The sequence below is a fragment of the Mycteria americana genome (genome assembly GCF_035582795.1).
Source record: "Mycteria americana isolate JAX WOST 10 ecotype Jacksonville Zoo and Gardens chromosome W unlocalized genomic scaffold, USCA_MyAme_1.0 Scaffold_32, whole genome shotgun sequence".
NCBI lineage: Eukaryota > Metazoa > Chordata > Aves > Ciconiiformes > Ciconiidae > Mycteria > Mycteria americana.
Genome location: NW_027445438.1, coordinates 1,221,754 through 1,241,259, shown reverse-complemented (window position 1 = coordinate 1,241,259; position 19,506 = coordinate 1,221,754). Strand labels below are relative to the sequence as shown.

The 19,506-nt window shown below is 45.1% G+C and overlaps 1 protein-coding gene across 6 annotated transcripts in view; it reads right to left on the bottom strand.

Moving 5' to 3' along the window:
* Positions 1–19,506, bottom strand: part of LOC142403050 (synphilin-1-like) — a 141,977-nt gene that overhangs the window by 29,038 nt on the left and 93,433 nt on the right. For all 6 annotated transcript variants that reach the window (XM_075489180.1, XM_075489182.1, XM_075489183.1 and 3 more), the window contains 3 exons: positions 18,555–18,668; positions 14,117–14,242; positions 6,611–6,780 (listed from right to left, as the gene is read on the bottom strand). In XM_075489180.1, the coding sequence (XP_075345295.1) occupies positions 6,611–6,780; positions 14,117–14,242; positions 18,555–18,668 (410 nt within the window). The remainder of the gene's footprint in view (positions 1–6,610; positions 6,781–14,116; positions 14,243–18,554; positions 18,669–19,506) is intronic.

Here is a 19,506-nt window from a genome sequence, read left to right as displayed (position 1 = left end):
CCAGTTTGCTTTCACTTGGAGGGGTGTCCAGTACACTTGGAATTGACTGACCCAGGGGTGGAAACACAGCCCTGCCATTTGCCATAGACTGATCCAGGTGGCACTGGAACAGGGTGAAGCTCCAGAACATCTGCAACACATTGATGACGTTATCGTGTGGTGCAATACAGCAGAGGAAGTTTTTGAGAAAGGGAAGAAAATAGTCCAGATCCTCCTGAAAGCCGGCTTTGCCATAAAACAAAGTAAGGTCAAGGGACCTGCACAGGAGATCCAGTTTTTAGGAATAAGATGGCAAGATGGACGTCGTCAGATCCCAATGGATGTGATCAACAAAATGACAGCCATGTCTCCACCAACTAGCAAAAAGGAAACACAAGCTTTCTTAGGCGTTGTGGGTTTTTGGAGAATGCATATTCCAAATTACAGTCTGATCGTAAGCCCTCTCTACCAAGTGACCCGGAAGAAGAATGATTTCAAATGGGGCCCTGAGCAAGGACAAGCCTTTGAACAAATTAAACAGGAGATAGTTCATGCAGTAGCCCTTGGGCCAGTCCGGGCAGGGCAAGATGTAAAGAATGTGGTCTACAATGCAGCCGGGGAGAATGGCCCTACCTGGAGCCTCTGGCAGAAAGCACCAGGGGAGACTCGAGGTCGACCCCTAGGGTTTTGGAGTCGGGGATACAGAGGATCCGAGGCCCATTATACTCCAACTGAAAAAGAGATATTGGCAGCATATGAAGGGGTTCGAGCTGCTTCAGAAGTGGTTGGCACTGAAGCACAACTCCTCCTGGCACCCCGGCTGCCAGTGCTGGGCTGGATGTTCAAAGGGAGGGTCCCCTCTACACATCATGCAACTGATGCTACGTGGAGTAAGTGGGTTGCACTGATCACACAATGGGCTCGGATAGGAAACCCCAGTCGCCCAGGGATCTTGGAAGCAATTATGGACTGGCCAGAAGGCAAAGATTTCAGAATATTGCCAGAGGAGGAGGTGACGCATGCTGAGGAGGCCCCACTGTACAATAAACTACCAGAAAATGAGAAGCAATAAGCCCTGTTCACTGATGGGTCCTGTCGTATTGTAGGAAAGCATCGGAGGTGGAAGGCTGCTGTATGGAGTCCTATACGACAGGTGGTAGAAACTGCTGAAGGAGATGGTGAATCAAGCCAATTTGCAGAAGTAAAGGCCATCCAGCTGGCTTTAGACATTGCTGAAAGTGAAAAGTGGCCAGTGCTCTATCTCTATTCTGACTCGTGGATGGTGGCTGTGCTGGTTTTGGCTGGGATAGAGTGAATTTTCTTTATAGTAGCTAGTATGGGGCTATATTTTGGATTTGTGCTGAAAACAGTGTTGATAACACAGAGATGTTTTAGTTGTTGCTAAATAGTGCTTATACTAAATCAAGGACTTTTCAGCTTCCCATTCTCTGCCAGGTGCACAAGAAATTGGGAGGGGACACAGCTGGGACAGCTGACCCCAACTGACCAAAGGGCTATTCCATACCATATGATGTCATGCTCAGCAATTAAAAAAAATGAGGGAAGAAGAAGGAAAGGGGGACATTTGGAGTGATGGCATTTGCGTTCCCAAATAACCGTTACGCATGATGGAGCCCTGCTTTCCTGGAGATGGCCCTAAACACCTGCCTGCCCATGGGAAGGAGTGAATGAATTCCTTGCTTTACTTTGCTTGTGTGCGCGGCTTTTGCTTTACCTATTAAACTGTTCTTATCTCAGCCCACGAGTTTTCTCACTTTTACTCTTCCAATTCTCTCCCCCATCCCACCGAGGGGGAGCAAGCGAGCGGCTGTGTGGTGCTTAGTTGCCGGCTGGGGCTAAACCACGACAGTCCTTTTTGGCGCCCAACGTCGGGCTCGAAGGGTTCGAGATAAGGACAGATTTGATTGGAATGTGCTAGACTGAATTTATAGCTCTTATTGCTGTTTAGCTATTAATTGGCAGGCTCCTGTGCTTGCCATGGGGCTTGCTTGCATTACAGTATATTAGAGTCTAGGGCTCGTTAGTGGCTGCTTTTTGCTTTCGCTGCTTGCTGTACTGCTGTACTGCTTATCACCTTAATGTACTGTCCCTGGGAACATTTTGATAACAGCAATGGCCATGTGTCTGGGCTGGCAGATGGCCAGGGCATTGCTGATTTTTCTGTGCTCCTGTACTGGACAGGCTGGAACTCCAGTGTGAACTCGAGTCGAAGGGACTGTGACTCATGGATGAGTCCACGTGGGAGCAGGACACCCTGAAGTGTCTGTGGCTGTGGATAAGTCCATGCCAAAGCAGGTACATCTCGAAGCGTCTGTGGTCATGGTGTCTGTGCTGCAGCAGGTATACCTCTGCAGGGATTGTGGCCCAAGGATAAGTCCACACTGGAGAAGGTACACCTCGAAGCATCTGTGGCTGTGGATAAGTCCATGCTGCAGCAGGTACACCTTGAAGCATCAGTGGCTGTGCATGAGGCCACGTTGGAGCACCTCAAAGTGTGTGGCCGTGGATAAGCCCATGACAGAGCAGGTACCCCGCTGGAGGGACTGCAGCCATGGGTAAGGCCATGTTGGAGCAGGTTTACTTCTGAAGGGACTGTGGCTGTGGGTAAGGCCATGCTGGAGCACGTGCACCTCAAAGCGACTGTGGCTGTGGACAAGTCCATGCCGCAGCAGGTATACCCCTGGAGAGACTGTGGCTCATAGATAAGGCTCCACTTGGAGCAGGTACACTCCTAAGGGACTGCAGTCTGTCTAAGCTGGAGCAGGGGCAAGGGGAGGACTTCATTGCAATGTTAAACCCTATGGTCTAGCCCAAAGAGACCAGGGGTGGAGATTGTAATGGATATACCTTTAACTTGTTGTAACCCATGATTTGAGTTGCATGTTATAGGAATTACTATAGCTGGAACCAACTGAACCAATGGAGGACAAGCCTTACAAGAAGCAGTGCAAGCACAGCAGTGACCCGACCTGAGCTGGCTTTGGTGCCCAATAACTCCAAGCAACACACCACCTCTCCTGTCCTGAGTGACCACCATAAGAGATGGAGCCCAAAGCCATGGACTAAATGAACTCAGTGGACATTTTGTGGACATTCATGGACATTTTACAGACATTTTACAGGGGTGGTCCATAGACTAAGGGAATGATATCTGTGTATTATATCAAAGGATGGGAAGGGGAGTGGTGGTTAATGAGAATGTATTGGATAGTGTGAGAGCTGAGCATGACATAAATGGTATGACATAAGGGGTGGAGAATGTGCTGGTTTTGGCTGGGATAGAGTTAATTTTCTTTATAGTGGCTGATGTGGGGCTATGGTTTGGATTTGTGGTGAAAACAGTGTTGATAATACAGGGATGTTTTAGTTACTGCTAAGCAGTGCTTATCCTAAATCAAGGACATTTCAGCTTCCCGTGCTCTGCCAGGTGTAGAAGAAGTTGGGAGGGGGCGCAGCTGGGACAGCTGACCCCAACTGACCAAAGGGATATTCCATACCATATGACATCATGCTCAGCATATAAAGCTGGGGAAGAAGAAAGAAGGGGGGATATTCAGAGTGATGGTGTTTGTCTTCCCAAGTAACCGTTACATGTGATGGAGCTCTGCTTTCCTGGAGATGGCTGAACACCTGTCTGCTGATGGGCAGTAGTGAATTAATTCCTTCTTTTGCTTTGCTTGTGTGCACGGCTTTTGCTTTCCCTATTAAACTGTCTTTATCTCAACCCAGGAGTTTTCTCACTTTTACTCTTCTGATTCTCTCCCCCATCCCACTTTGGGGGGAGTGAGTGAGCGGCTGTGTGGCGCTTAATTGCCGGATGGGGTCAAACCACGACAACGGCAAATGCCCTGTGGGGGCAGTTACAGCAATGGAAGCAGAACAATTGGCAGCGCAGAAGCAAATCCATCTGGGCTGCAGCACTGTGGCAAGATATTGCTGCCCAGGTAGAGAACCTGGTTGTAAAAGTACGTCACGTAGATGCTCAAGTACCCAAGAGTCGGGCCACTGAGGAACATCAAAACAATCAGCAGGTGGATCAGGCTGCTAAGATTGAAGAGGCTCAGGTGGATCTGGACTGGCAACAAAAGGGTGAATTATTTATAGCTAGGTGGGCCCATGATACCTCAGGCCATCAAGGAAGAGATGCAACATATAGATGGGTTTGTGATCGAGGAGTGGACTTGACCATGGACACTATTGCACAGGGTAGCCATGAATGTGAAACATGCCCCGCAAGTAAACAAGCTAAGTGGTTAAAGCCTCTGTGGTATGGAGGACAATGGCTGAAATATAAATATGGGGGGATTGATTATATCACGCTCCCACAAACCCACCAAGGCAAGCGCCATGTGCTTACAATGGTGGAAGCAACCACCGGATGGCTGGAAACATATCCCGTTCCCCATGCCACTGCCCGGAACACTATCCTGGGCCTTGAAAAGCGAGTCCTGTGGCGACATGGCACCCCAGAGAGAATTGAGTCAGACAACGGGACTCATTTCCGAAACAATCTCATAGAGACCTGGGCCCCAGTACCCCAATACCCTCAAAAGCAGACTCCCAGGGGACCTTACTAACTAGCTCCTTCAGCAGCCTAAAGCCTGCTCTCGCCATATCCAGGGTAGTAGCTCTTCTGGCAGTTTTTCTTATATCCCCAATGATTTGAAACTCAGCCATTTCATGATCACTGTGGCCAAGACAGCCACCAATCACCACTTTGCCCATGAGTCCCTCTGTGTTTACAAACCACAGATCTAGGAAGGCACCTTTCCTAGTTGGCTCCCTTAGTACCTGCACCAAGAAGTTATTTTCAACATGCTTCAGGAATTTCCTGGACCTGTTCTTGTCTGCTGTATGATAGTCCCATTTAACGTCTGGGAAGTTGAAGTCGCCCGTCAGGACAAGGGCAACTGATCTAGAGATTTCCCTTAATTCCTTGTAGAATAATTCATCGGTATCATCATTCTGGCTGGGTGATCTGTAGTAGAGTCTCACAACAACATCCACTTTATTAGCTTTTCCCCTAATCCTTACCCAGAGGCTCTCAATTGTGTCATCCCCAACTGCAAGCACTGTACAGTCCAAGCCCTCCTTTACATACAGTGCTACTCCTCCGCCTTGCTTGCCCTGCCTATCTTTCCTGAAGTCACATTACTAGACACTTCATCTATAATCTGTTTTTGTGACTGTTCACTCAATTCCTGCTTAGATTTTGGTTGACCCAGCTCATGCTAAGGCCTGATGTAATTTGATTACATCAAATTAAGGCCTGAAGGCCTGATGAAAATTCCTCCACAATTTTCAGTGAGGTACTTATGTAGGCTACTCAGGAAATATCCTATGCTCTGTTTTTTTCTTTATAGAAGCTGATTTGTATATTTTAGTGTGTTTTTTTAACAAATGAACTAACTACAAAACACCTGATATTTTGAAATATCAAGTGAACACTGTCAGACTGTAAAATTATGAAAACTGTGAAAATTATGATAATTCCAAATTCACTGTTTTGCATTTGTGAGAGTATAAATGTAAATGCAGAGTGAAGATACCACTTAGAGAAAATGCCTTTATAACATAAATGCTTAGAGGTACAAACATAAAAACAAGCATACTTCAAATGCAGCAAGGTATTCTGTAATGACAGAGCAGACTGCTACTGCACACTCTTTCTGTTGTAAATACAGTACAAACCAGATCCCTGTTTATACCAAAAGGGAGAATAAATGATAAACAGATCATTTCACCTTTATTTTCAAGATATCCAGTCTGCAACTAAAAATTGTATTGCCCACATGCTGCTTGCATAAAATGGTATGGTCTCCACTAAATATGGGATTTTCAAAAGTTATTTTCATTGCCTGTGGTAGTCAACAAGCACTTGATCATGTACTTAAGTGGGAACCAAGAGTTAAGTTAGTGCTGATGTTTTCTGAGGGTCTCATCTTATGAGGCAATTGACATGCTTAGTCACAGTAACTGCACCCACAATAAAAGCAAGCAATTGCATACTTCATGTTTCAAAATACCAGATTCTTTATAGATCATTTATTAAAAAGCATATAAAATACTCAAGCCAGCTCCTATGAAGAAAAAAACAGAACATAGGATATTTCCTGAGTAGCCAATGTGGACTTTGGGAACCTTCCAAGTCCAAAATAACCTTCCAACTACTATTTCTATTATTCCTCCCAACATCAACATGCAGTACTGTAACTGGGAAGAGCCACTCACTGTATATCAATGCATGCTATGTGAACAGAAAATATGATTAGGAATGATGTGATCCCAAGCTATTCAAGGGGAAAAGGGAGAGGATTGCTTACATATATGTAAAGATATGGATATTTCACACATACCCTTTTCCACTTCCACTCCCACTCCCTTCATCTGCATTCACAGTAAACTGACACCAAGACAACACCTGAAAAACTGAGTTGCTAAAGGAGAAGGGGCAAATGGTTGAGAATAAGAAAGCATGGAGAAATAAGGGAGAAATATGACTTGTCAAATATCACATACAGGAAGCAGAAAACAGGCACTGCTGATAAACTGAAGACAAGGAAGAGTGTTGTTTTAAGAATGATCCTTCTATTAAGAATTAAACACTTACTCCTTTAGTTGCTTAGTTAGCTTCACAACTTGAGAGGCCAATGACATACACGTCTCCACAACCACTAAGTAGCGGGAACACATAGTGTGCCCGTGTCGCTCAGCATTTTGTGAGGGTTTCTCTCCCACATGGTTTTGCATAGTGACATTTGCTCCATATTCAACTAATGTCTGTAAAGATACAAAAGGAAACACTGACGGCTGTAAGTGTAAATCTCTGCTGCAATTTTTGTTTAACAATAAGAACTGCTGGATACAAAACACTATGTTTGAAAATTTTGGTCTAAGATGACCATTTTTAAAAATCAGTCACCCTGACAAGTCTGTATGCAGCCAAAACTTGCAACACATACCACTAAAATTATTGCTCAGGTGCAAAGCTAACACAGAATAGTGTGCTGTCCTTTAGGAGGATTATAAAAATGCTGTATTTTTCCTTCCTCTTCCTTCTCTGTTCTACTTAATTAATTTTCTGTTAATTTGTTTGTATAGCATAGCATGATATACCATTCATACTTTGATCAGGACCACCAAATGAAAACAGAGCACTTGCATTTGGGCACCTACTGATCCTCCCTTCAGCTACAACAATAAACTTTTTCAGATGAACCTTTCTATGCATGAATGAACATTGTGCTAACTTTGTACATGGTAGCCCTAGATAAGGAGACACAAGCACATGCGATTCAGAAGACATCTATGCTAGATAAGATCAAGGCCCAGGGCAGCACTAACACATTACTAGCGAGTTTACAGAGGATGGTACTGAGCTATAATTGCTTACAAAGTCTGATGTCTGCTATTCTGGAGACTCTGCACTTCAACGCATTGCAACACACCTTTAGAAACTGATTTTAGGAATGTCCTTGCTACAATATTTGCTGACTCCTTTTGTGGTTTAGCTCTTGATTTCCTACCACAGCAGAAATCCCAGGGTTTAAAACACTCAGCATAGAAGTCTCAATGTCCTGATTCCTTAGTCAAGTGTTCTCGTTTCGGCTGGGATAGAGTTAATTTTCTTCCTAGTAGCTGGTATAGTGCTGTGTTTTGGATTTAGGATGAGAATAATATTGATAACACGCTGATGTTTTGGCTGTTGCTAAGTGGTGTTTACACTAGTCAAGGACTTTTCAGCTTCCCATGCTCTGCCAGGTGCACAAGAAACTGGGAGGGGGCATAGCCAGGATAGTTGATCCAAACTGGCCAAAGGGCTATTCCGTACCATATGACATCATGCTCAGTATATAAACAGGGGGGAGTTGGCCAGGGGGTAGCGATCGCTGCTTGGGGACTGGCTGGGCATTGGTTGGCGAGTGGTGAGCAGTTGCATCACTTGTTTTTTTTCCTGGGTTTTGTTCCTCTCTCACTGTCTTGTTGTTTTCCTTCTCATTACAATTATTATTACTATTATTATTTTGTTCCAATTATTAAACTGTTCTTATCTCAACCCATGACTTTTCTTACTTTTGCTCTTCCAATTCTCTTCCCCGTCCGACCAGCGGGGGAGGGGGAGCGAGTGGCTGTGCGGTACTTAATTGCCGACTGGGGCTAAACCACAACAATGGTGACCTGGACAATGAGCAGTTACCCAAAGAGCCAGACAAAGTCAGGTGCACACAACCCATGCGGCGGAAGTTGGTACGGAACGCACCAGCGTCATGTGCCAACTCATTGGCAATACTGAACTGAAAAGACAGTGCATGAAGTGGCTAGCCAGCTCCAGGAATACGAAGAAAGTATCTCTTCCTCCCTTGTCTCAGCTGTGGAGAAAATGTCCCAGAAGGTCCAGCAACTCAAAGAGGATAGGTCCTACTTTCCACCTGTACAGACCAGCATCTCAGCCATTAGGAGTCAGCGTTCTTCTGCTCAAGAGAGAGGATATAGAGGGTACACACCACGGGGCACCCTATGGTTTTACTTGCATGACCACGGAGAGGACATGAGGAAGAGGGATGGAAAACCTACCTCAACCCTAGAGGCATGGGTATGTGAGTTGCAAGGAAAAACAATCACCAAAGGGGGTTCTTCCAGGAAAATTGCTTCTCCAGTTTCCAGTGGACAGTTCCCCAGACAGAGTAAGAGGGCTGATCTTACTCCTGATTCTAATGACGGAGCTCCTGACTCGTATATACAATAAGTGGGTAATGAATACTATGACCAGGACTAGAGGGGCCCTGCCTCCAGCCAGGTGGAGGAAAGGAACAACCGGGTTTACTGGACTGTGTGGATTCGATGGCCGGGCACATCAGACCCACAGGAGTATAAGGCTCTAGTGGACACCGGTGCACAGTGTACCCTAATGCCATCAAGCTATATAGGGGCAGAACCCATCAGTATTTGTGGAGTGACAGGGGGATCCCAACATCTGACTGTATTGGAGGCCAAAGTGAGCCTAACTGGGAGTGAGTGGCAGAAGCACCCCACTGTGACTGGCCCAGAGGCTCCGTGCATCCTTGGCATAGACTACCTCAGGAGAGGGTATTTCAAGGACCCAAAAGGGTACCGGTGGGCTTTTGGTATAGCTGCCTTGGAGATGGAGGAAATTAAACAGCTGTCCACCCTGCCTGGTCTCTCAAAGGACCACTCTGTTGTGGGGTTGCTGAGGGTCGAAGAGCAACAGGTGCCAATTGCTACCACAACGGTGCACCGGAGGCAATATCGCAACGACCGAGACTCCCTGATTCCCATCCATAAGCTGATTCGTCGACTGGAGAGCCAAGGAGTGATCAGCAAGACTCGTTCACCTTTTAACAGCCCTATATGGCCAGTGAGAAAGTCTAATGGAGAGTGGAGACTAACAGTAGACTATCGTGGCCTGAACAAAGTCACTCCACCGCTGACTGCTGCCATGCCAGACATGGTAGACCTTCAGTACGAACTGGAGTCAAAAGCAGCCAAATGGTATGCCACAACTGATATCGCTAATGCATTTTTCTCAATCCCTTTGGCAGCAGAGTGCAGGCCACAGTTTGCTTTCACTTGGAGGGGCATTCAGTACACTTGGAATTGACTGACCCAGGGGTGGAAACACAGCCCCACCATTTGCCATGGACTGATCCAGATGGCACTGGAACAGGGCGAAGCTCCAGAACATCTGCAATATATTGATGACATTATCGTGTGGGGCAATACAGCAGAGGAAGTTTTTGAGAAAGGGAAGAAAATAGTCCAGATCCTCCTGAAAGCCGGTTTTGCCATAAAACAAAGTAAGGTCAAGGGACCTGCACAGGAGATCCAGCTTTTAGGAATAAAATGGCAAGATGGACGTCGTCAGATCCCAATGGATGTGATCAACAAAATAACAGCCATGTCTCCACCAACTAGCAAAAAGGAAACACAAGCTTTCTTAGGCGTTGTGGGTTTTTGGAGAATGCATATTCCAAATTACAGTCTGATCATAAGCCCTCTCTATCAAGTGACCCAGAAGAAGAATGATTTCAAGTGGGGCCCTGAGCAAGGACAAGCCTTTGAGCAAATTAAATGGGAGATAGTTCATGCAGTAGCCCTTGGGCCAGTCCGGGCAGGGCAAGATGTAAAGAATGTGGTCTACAATGCAGCCGGGGAGAATGGCCCTACCTGGAGCCTCTGGCAGAAAGCACCAGGGGAGACTCGAGGTCGACCCTTAGGGTTTTGGAGTCAGGGATACAGAGGATCCGAGGCCCGTTATACTCCAACTGAAAAAGAGATATTGGCAGCATATGAAGGGGTTCGAGCTGCTTTGGAAGTGGTTGGTACTGAAGCACAGCTCCTCCTAGCACCCCGGCTGCTGGTGCTGGGCTGGATGTTTAAAGGGAGGGTCCCCTCTACACATCATGCAACTGATGCTACGTGGAGTAAGTGGGTTGCACTGATCACACAACGGGGTCGGATAGGAAACCCCAGTCTCCCAGGAATCTTGGAAGTAATTATGGACTGGCCGGAAGGCAAAGATTTCGGAATATCGCCAGAGGAGGAGGTGACGCGTGCTGAGGAGGCCCCACTGTACAATAAACTACCAGAAAATGAGAAGCAATATGCCCTGTTCACTGATGGGTCCTGTCGTATTGTAGGAAAGCATTGGAGATGGAAAGCTGCTGTATGGAGTCCTATACGACAAGTGGTAGAAACTGCTGAAGGAGTTGGTGGAATCGAGCCAATTTGCAGAAGTAAAGGCCATTCAGCTGGCTTTAGACATTGCTGAACAAGAAAAGTGGCCAGTGCTCTATCTCTATACTGACTCATGGATGGTGGCAAATGCCCTGTGGGGGTGGTTACAGCAATGGAAGCAGAACAATTGGCAGTGCAAAGGCAAAGCCATCTGGGCTGCCGCATTCTGGCAAGATATTGCCGCCCAGGTAGAGAACCTGTTTGTAAAAGTACGTCACGTAGATGCTCAAGTACCCAAGAGTCGGGCCACTGAGGAACATCAAAACAATCAGCAGGTGGATCAGGCTGCTAAGATTGAAGAGGCTCAAGGTGGATCTGGATTGGCAGCATAAGGGTGAATTATTTATAGCTCGATCGGCCCATGACCCCTCAGGCCATCAAGGAAGAGATGCAACATATAGATGGGCTCGTGATCGAGGAGTGGACTTGACCATGGACACTATTGCACAGGTTATCCATGAATGTGAAACATGCGCTGCAATTAAACAATCCAAGCGGTTAAAGCCTCTGTGGTATGGAGGGCGATGGCTGAAATATCAATATGGGGAGGCCTGGCAGATCGATTATATCACACTCCCACAAACCCACCAAGGCAAGCGCCATGTGCTTACAATGGTGGAAGCAACCACCAGATGGCTGGAAACGTATCCTGTGCCCCATGCCACTGCCCGGAACACTATCCTGGGCCTTGAAAAGCAAGTCCTATGGTGACGCGGCACCCCAGAGAGAATTGAGTCAGACAACAGGACTCATTTCCGAAACAACCTCATAGACACCTGGGCCAAAGAGCATGGCATTGAGTGGGTGTATCACATCCCCTATCATGCACCAGCCTCTGGGAAAATCGAACGATACAATGGACTGTTAAAGACTACACTGAGAGCAATGGGTGGTGGGACGTTCAAACATTGGGATACACATTTAGCAAAGGCCACCTGGTTAGTTAACACTAGGGGATCTGTCAATCGAGCTGGCCCTGCCCAATCAAAAGTTTTACACACTGTGGAGGGGGATAAAGTCCCTGTGGTGCACCTAGAAATCATGCTGGGGAAGACAGTCTGGGTTATTCCTGCCTCGGGCAAAGGCAAACCCATTCATGGGATTGCTTTTGCTCAAGGACCTGGGGGCACTTGGTGGGTAATGCGAAAGGATGGGGAAGTCCGCTGTGTACCTTAAGGGGATTTGATTTTGGGTGAGAATAGCCAATGAACTAAATGGTATGATGTTAATTGCTATATAATACTGCATGTCATCACTTTTATGGTTGCTATATGCCATATCAATGGTATTTCAGTGAGAATCACCCACATTAATGAAGAATGACCTTTGATGAAACCTAGCAAAGTGCAGCAGTGATGGAACCAGAACTGGCTTCAGCATTCAACAATCCAACACCACACACCATCTCTCCTGCCCTGAAGGACTGTTATGACAGATGGAACCCCAAGTCATGGACTAAATGAACTCAGCGGACATTTTAGAGGGATGGCCCATAGACCAAGGGAATGATATCTGTGTGTAGATATCAAAAGACAGGAAAAACAGTGGTGATTAATTGGGATGTATTGGAAAGTATGGGACCTGGGCATGACATAGATGGTATAGAATAAGGGGTGGATACTGTCCTGGTTTTGGCTGGGATAGAGTTATTTTTCTTCCTAGTAGCTGGTATAGTGCTGTGTTTTGGATTTAGGATGAGAATAATATTGATAACACACTGATGTTTTGGCTGTTGCTAAGTAATGTTTGTTTACACTGGTCAAGGACTTTTCAGCTTCCCATGCTCTGCCAGGTGCACAAGAAACTGGGAGGGGGCACAGCCAGGACAGCTGACCCAAACTGACCAAAGGGCTATTCCATACCATATGATGTCATGCTCAGTATATAAAGTGGGGGGAGTTTTCCAGGGGGTAGCGATTGCTGCTTGGGGACTGGCTGGGCATCGGTCGGTGGGTGGTGAGCGGTTGTATCACTTGTTTTTCTCCTGGGTTGTGTTCCTCTCTCGCACTCTCGTTGTTTTCCTTCTCATTACAATTTTTTTTTTTTCCAATTATTAAACTGTTCTTATCTCAACCCATGAGTTTTCTTACTTTTGCCCTTTGATTCTCTCCCCATCCCCCTGGGAGGGGGGAGGGTGAGCGAGCTGCTGTGTGGTACTGAATTGCTGACTGGGGCTAAACCACAACACCAAGGGATGTTTGGATATAAAAGGTATGGCAGAAACTTTCCAACAACTCCAGCAGGTCCGACAGGCACAGCTTTCTTTTTGCAGAAAGAAATCTGTATAATGACTTTTTCAGTCCATTATTTTGATGCTGAAGGAAGTCTCATGGCGTTCTACTTTCTTGGTTTCCCCCTATTGTCTTTAAAAAAAAGATACTGAAATATTTGTCAGCTTCTAGTCTTGGCTTTCTGCCATGTGATTATATAGTTTTTTCTCTGTTCTTCTCTAATGACAAATTTGTTTCTGAAATATCTTTCTGCAACCTCCTGAAATAATTTTCATTATTTGTTCTCCAAACAGCTTTCACTCAAAGTGATGAAAACACCAAAAATTGAAATGTATTTCTGTGACTAATGATTCTAGTGACTGTGATGGACAAAGGGTATAAATGTTGTACAATTCAATGCAAAGTAGAGATGCTCGACCTAGCCATCCAGTTCAATCCTTCAGCTTTTTTTGGTATGTCTACATTGAACACTGGTACTGTAAAGAGGTTCCCAAACTAGCTGATTCAGATCTGACTCCCAAAAGCACTGTAGCTGTGTTAACCTCAGGAGTTCTGTACAACAGAACTATTTTGCTCTCAGTGGCCAAGCTGATTCTTTAAGAATTAGGTAGAAATTATCGTCACACTGTATTGTTTAGTGTAAATATATTGAATGATTACAAGTCTGGAAAGGATGGATTGCTCAGGTGGAAATCTTTTAACAGGGAACAAACTTTATACATTAGACTTCCTCTAAATTGGAGAGCTACAACTCTTTATTGGAAAAAATAAACAGAAAGAAAATGTCAGAATATTAAGAAGGTTGTTATCAGAGTAGGCGTATCTACTTTGGCTGTCCTTTCATAACATAAAAACATACACATTAGTTGCTTATGTATAAATAATATAATAATGTTTTCTTCTTGCAATACAACAGTTTCTTTAGGTTTACTACAGCATAAATGGGAATAGAATTTAAAAAATTGAGCTTTTGGTATTTCAGTTGGAGTCCTACTGGTTTAAAGCTCTTCCTTCTAGTATATTTTAAAGTATCACTTATTTTTCCTACCTTCTATATTCATTTTAAGGGTTGTTACCATTCAGGTTTGATTGAAAGTAGGTCTCTGATGTAGCTGTACTTAGTACTCTACCTGTATGCATCCCAGATAGCCACGTTGAGCAGCTATGTGAACAGCAGTATTTCCATCCTGGTCAGCTTCATCCAGTGAAATTCCTTGTTCTTGCATAAACTGAAGAAGCCACAGAAGGATTTTTTCCTAGGAGGAGGGGGAAAGAGAAGTCACAATAGGTAAGAAATAATGAAAACCTAAATGTACTAGAGGAATGCTGGTAGCGTCACCTGTTACTAATACTGTCCAATAATTCCTGTTTTAAGCCCTTGCTTTCATTCTTTTAACTTTGTCAGACTGATTAACTGGACTACAAATAGAAGGATTAGCATGGTGAAGAGCACTGATTGTATAGCTAATCCTAGGCCCATTACTTGATATTCACTAAATTAGCTGCCCTTCCCAGTATCCCGTCCCAGCAGAAATTAGGTTTTCTGAATAGAAAACTATTGGGTGAGTGAAGAAGACACAAATTATCCCTGCAAAAATGACATTAGACAGGGGAAGGCAAACATCCTGATGTGCAAAGAAGTGCGTTGTTAGGCATTTGTGTGCCTGAATGTCTCATGCTCCTCCCCATTGTGGTGCCCAGCAAGTGGCACATACAACCCCTCCTAAGCCCTCAGTCATGCTGTAGCTCTGGTTCCCCTGAAGCTCTAAACTCTGGAGCTCCAGACGTAACAAACACTCAGCATTCCCCGCCCTCTACCTCTTACCTGTGCATTCCTTGCTACTGCAGCATCTGTGCTGGAAAGAAACTACAGCTCTGTGAAGCTCTTAGTCAGGACCTACTAAGGCACATAGGATTGCAGCACCATCTCCTTCCTATGGCATAATACCTGTGCCAGACACAGCTGGTCTGTGATATGCCATACACCAAAAACCTTTGCTTGGCATGGGAGTCCCGGAACAGGAGTTGCTTCTTGCACAACCCCATACTTAAAGAGGCCCTTGCTAGGAGGTATGCAGAACAGGCTACAGACTGGCATTAAGCCTTTCTCCTCTCCCATCACATGAGCTTATGTGGTCCCTCTCTCATAGGACAACAGCAGATGAGAGAGGGATGAAGAACTATATACTACTGTTGAGCTGTATTTGGAGTCTGGCCATGATTGTGGTTTGACCACCTTTAACATAGGAGCTTTGATATAAACTCCCTTTTGCTGCCCATTCTAAATGATATTTATTGAAGAAAAATATGGCGTGTATGCCCAGTACTTAGGGAAACAATGGATGGGCTGACTGTTAGAAAATGATTCAGTAACAGGTCTTTCCTGTAAAAAAGATTACTCTTGCAATTCTGCCAAGAGCACTGTTTACATAGGCTATATTTTGTGTAAGTAACGGTAAAATAAATTAAAGCTTCTAGGATAGTGCCAACTACGTATCTGAATTTTTCAACATTTTTTTCTTCTTAACACAGTTGGGTAAGATAGTCTGGCTTCCTTTCAGCCTCAACATTCTTTCAAGTTTGCAAGATATCTGTAGATAATAAAAAAAAGGATAATTGACATTACAGGTGACATTTCTTTGGCATTCAGCTAACTATGAAAATCAGGCAGCAATTTTTATATCACCTTTTAAAATTTCACGGGTGGCTGATTGTAGCTGCTGTTTCTTAACTGGTGAAGCTTCCCACCTGCTCTGAAAAGAATCTAGATAAAGTGTGCCAGATCTGCTCCTGGCAATAGACAGCATAGCTCCACTGAAAAAATCAAAGCTTCACTGCATTTAGATTAAAGATTAAACATCTTTAGAGATGAGGACAAAATTAAGCTAACTGAAATGATCGCTAGCCCTTGTTCTTGTGGGGGACTTCAACCTGCCGGATGTCTGCTGGAAATACAATACAGCAGAGAGGAAACAGTCTAGGGAGATAACTTCCTGACGCAGCTGGTGAGGTAGCCAACTAGGGAAGGTACCCCGCTGGACCTCTTGTTCATGAACAGAGAAGGACTTGTGAGCGATGTGATGGTTGGAGGCCGTCTTGGGCAGAGTGATCACGAAATGATAGAGTTTCTGATACGTGGAGAAGCGGCGAGGGGGGTCAGCAAAACTGCCACCTTAGACTTCCGGAGGGCAGACTTCGGCCTGTTTAGGAGACTGGTCGAGAGAGTCCCCTGGGAGGCAGCCCTTATGGGCAAAGGAGTCCAGGAAGGCTGGACATTCTTTAAGGAGGAAGTCCTAAAGGCACAAGAGCAGGCTGTCCCCAGGTGCCGAAAGACAAGCCGGCGGGGAAGAAGACCGGCCTGGCTGACTAGAGAGCTCTGGCTCGAACTCAGGAGAAAGAGGAGAGTCTATGACCTCTGGAAGAAGGGGCAGGCAACTCAGGAGGACTACAAAGGTGTAGCGAGGCTGTGCAGGGAGAAAATTAGAAGGGCCAAAGCTGAGCTAGAGCTCAATCTGGCTGCTGCTGTAAAAGACAACAAAAAACACTTCTTCAAATACATTAGCAGCAAAAGGAGAGCTAAGGAGAATCTCCAGCCCCTAGTAGATGGGGGAGGGAACACAGTGACCAAGGATGAGGAAAAGGCTGAGGTACCTAATGCCGCCTTTGCCTCAGTCTTTAATAGCAGGGCCAATTGTTCTCTGGGTACCCAGCCCCTGGAGTTGGAAGATAGGGACGGGGACCAGAATGGAGCCCCCATAATCCAGGGGGAAATAGTTAGTGACCTGCTGCACCACTTAGACACTCACAAGTCTATGGGGCCTGATGAGATCCACCCAAGAGTACTGAAGGAACTGGCAGATGTGCTCACCAAGCCCCTTTCCATCATTTACCAGCAGTCCTGGCTAACTGGGGAGGTCCCAGCTGACTGGAGATTAGCAAATGTGACGCCCATCTTCAAGAAGGGCCGGAAGGAGGACCTGGGGAACTACAGGCCTGTCAGCCTGACCTTGGTACCAGGAAAGCTGATGGAGCAGATCATCCTGAGTGCTATCACATGGCATGTAGAGAATAACCAAGGGATCAAGCCCAGCCAGCATGGGTTCAGGAAAGGCAGGTCCTGCTTGACCAACCTGATCTCCTTCTACGACAAGGTGACCCGCCTAGTGGATGAGGGGAAGGCTGTGGATGTTGTCTATCTAGACTTCAGTAAAGCCTTTGACATGGTTTCCCACAGCATTCTCCTGGAGAAACTGGCTGCTCATGGCTTGGATGGGTGTACTCTTCGCTGGGTAAAGAACTGGCTGGATGGCTGGGCCCAAAGAGTGGTGGTGAATGGAGTTTACTCCAGTTGGCGGCCGGTCACAAGCGGTGTTCCCCAGGGCTCGGTGTTGGGGCCAGTTCTGTTTAATATCTTTATCAATGATCTGGATGAAGGGATCGAGTGCACCCTCAGCAAGTTTGCAGATGACACCAAGTTGTGTGGGAGTGTTGATCTGCTTGAGGGGAGGAAGGCTCTACAGAGGGACCTGGACAGGCTGGATCGATGGGCCGAGGTCAATTGTATGAGGTTTAACAAGGCCAAGTGCCAGGTCCTGCACTTGGGCCACAGCAACCCCATGCAATGCTACAGGCTTGGGGAAGAGTGGCTGGAAAGTGGCTGGTATAGTGGTGGTCTTGGTAGTGTTAGGTTTACGGTTGGACTTGATGATCTTAAAGGTCTTTTCCAACCTATACGATTCTGTGATTCTATGATTCTGTGAAATGGAGACATAGAATCATAGAATCATTTAGGGTGGAAAAGACCCTTAAGATCATTGAGTCCAACCGTGAATGTAAATTCACAAGCTTTCTCTTCAAAACTTTCTTCCCAGTAGCAAACACTGCTTTCTCAAACCCAATTCTGACTAGACTCTCAGCTTCCTTATACTCAGTGTTCACAGGTTCACAGACCAAACTTGTCACAGAAAGCAGGGCAGAATCAATCAGTATCTTCAGCAGGGTCCTAATTTGCACCAGTAACACATGCAGGTGGGAGGAGGAGAGGGAATGGAGGTCTTTGCACAGCTTATGAATGAGGGTGTCCATGTTGTCTCAGGAAGCACCAGGAGAAGGGGAGGAGTTTCCAGCTCTGTAGCCTTCCACACCTGCCTCCTCTCTTTCCCTCCCCCTCCAGTAAATCCATGCTTGGACAGAACCAATTAAAAGCAGAAAGATGTGACAATAGTTGTATGGTATTGAATAAGACAACCTCACTTGTACAGGAAAGAAAAAGCTAATTTTCTTAAGATGAGTAAATACATTCTGCTTGTTCTCTCTTTACCAAGAGAAAAAAAATAGCTTTAGCAACAAAAATAGTGATTTTTCTGCTTCAAAAACATGATTTAAGAGGGAAAATACTGAAAAAACCCACAGATTAAATGGGAAACGATCTTTCTATATTTGAACTAATTAAGAACATCTGTATTTAAGAGCCACAAAATGCTTATTTGGCTATAAAGATATTTTAAATTGAAATTCTTGTATGAACATCTCAATCAATCTCTTTGAAAAAGTAAATGAAAGCCATACCTGACCATAGAAACCTGCATAATGAATAAGGCTTGGGTGATCTTTTGAGCAACTTAATTCTGCAATAGCTTCTGTTTCGCTCACCATCCACTGAACACACTCCAGCTGACCATTCTAATTAAAGAAAAAAAAAATTAAGAAAAAAAATTTAAAAATTCCAGTTGTTTCAGTTCCAAACATATCTACTAAACAGGGAAATGCTTATCAGAACTGCTAATATGTTATGACATTCCAGTTTGTTCTTTTATCCCATCTCATGTAATGCACTTGTTTATCCTGCTGCCCTGGATCAAATACAGCTTGGCTATTGATAATATTCTGCAGTTTGAACTTAAACTTGCCCTCCATTTTCCAGCTTTTCCCACTTAAATCTATAGTTGTGTATATGTATTGGTACAGAATGTTTGCTGAATGGCACCACAGCGGACTCCAGTTCAAGAGGCAGTGAAATGGTAATACATACTCTCAGATTGTTAAGAATAAAAACATAGTTCTGCTTCCATCACTTGTACAGCAAGGCTCAATGACTAAATGAAACCATTTGCTGGAGCAGAGGAAATAGGCTCTCTCCCTACAAACTAGTCTTCACTGGTCAATAATGAAATGCATGCTTTCTAGGTTATTATTATGTATTATTATGTATTATTTGCAGTATCTGAACACCTAATCCTCATGGATTAAGACCTACCTGTAATAGATATTGTACAAGCACAAACAAGGAAATGGTTCTTGCCCTGAACATCTTTTACAGCCTAGGCTCCAGATTCCCAAACTGCTATGCACACTTGTAGCAGTTTGCAAGTTACTATGAAGTGGGATGTGGATACCGCAGAAAGAGATGAACATTTCCTTCAGAGCATGTTTGTGGCCCAGTATAAAGGCAAGAGTTTTTAGCAGCTTCTCTTGCTGCAGTGTTCCCTTTCAGCAATGGTACCTGGGTAAAGGCAGTTTG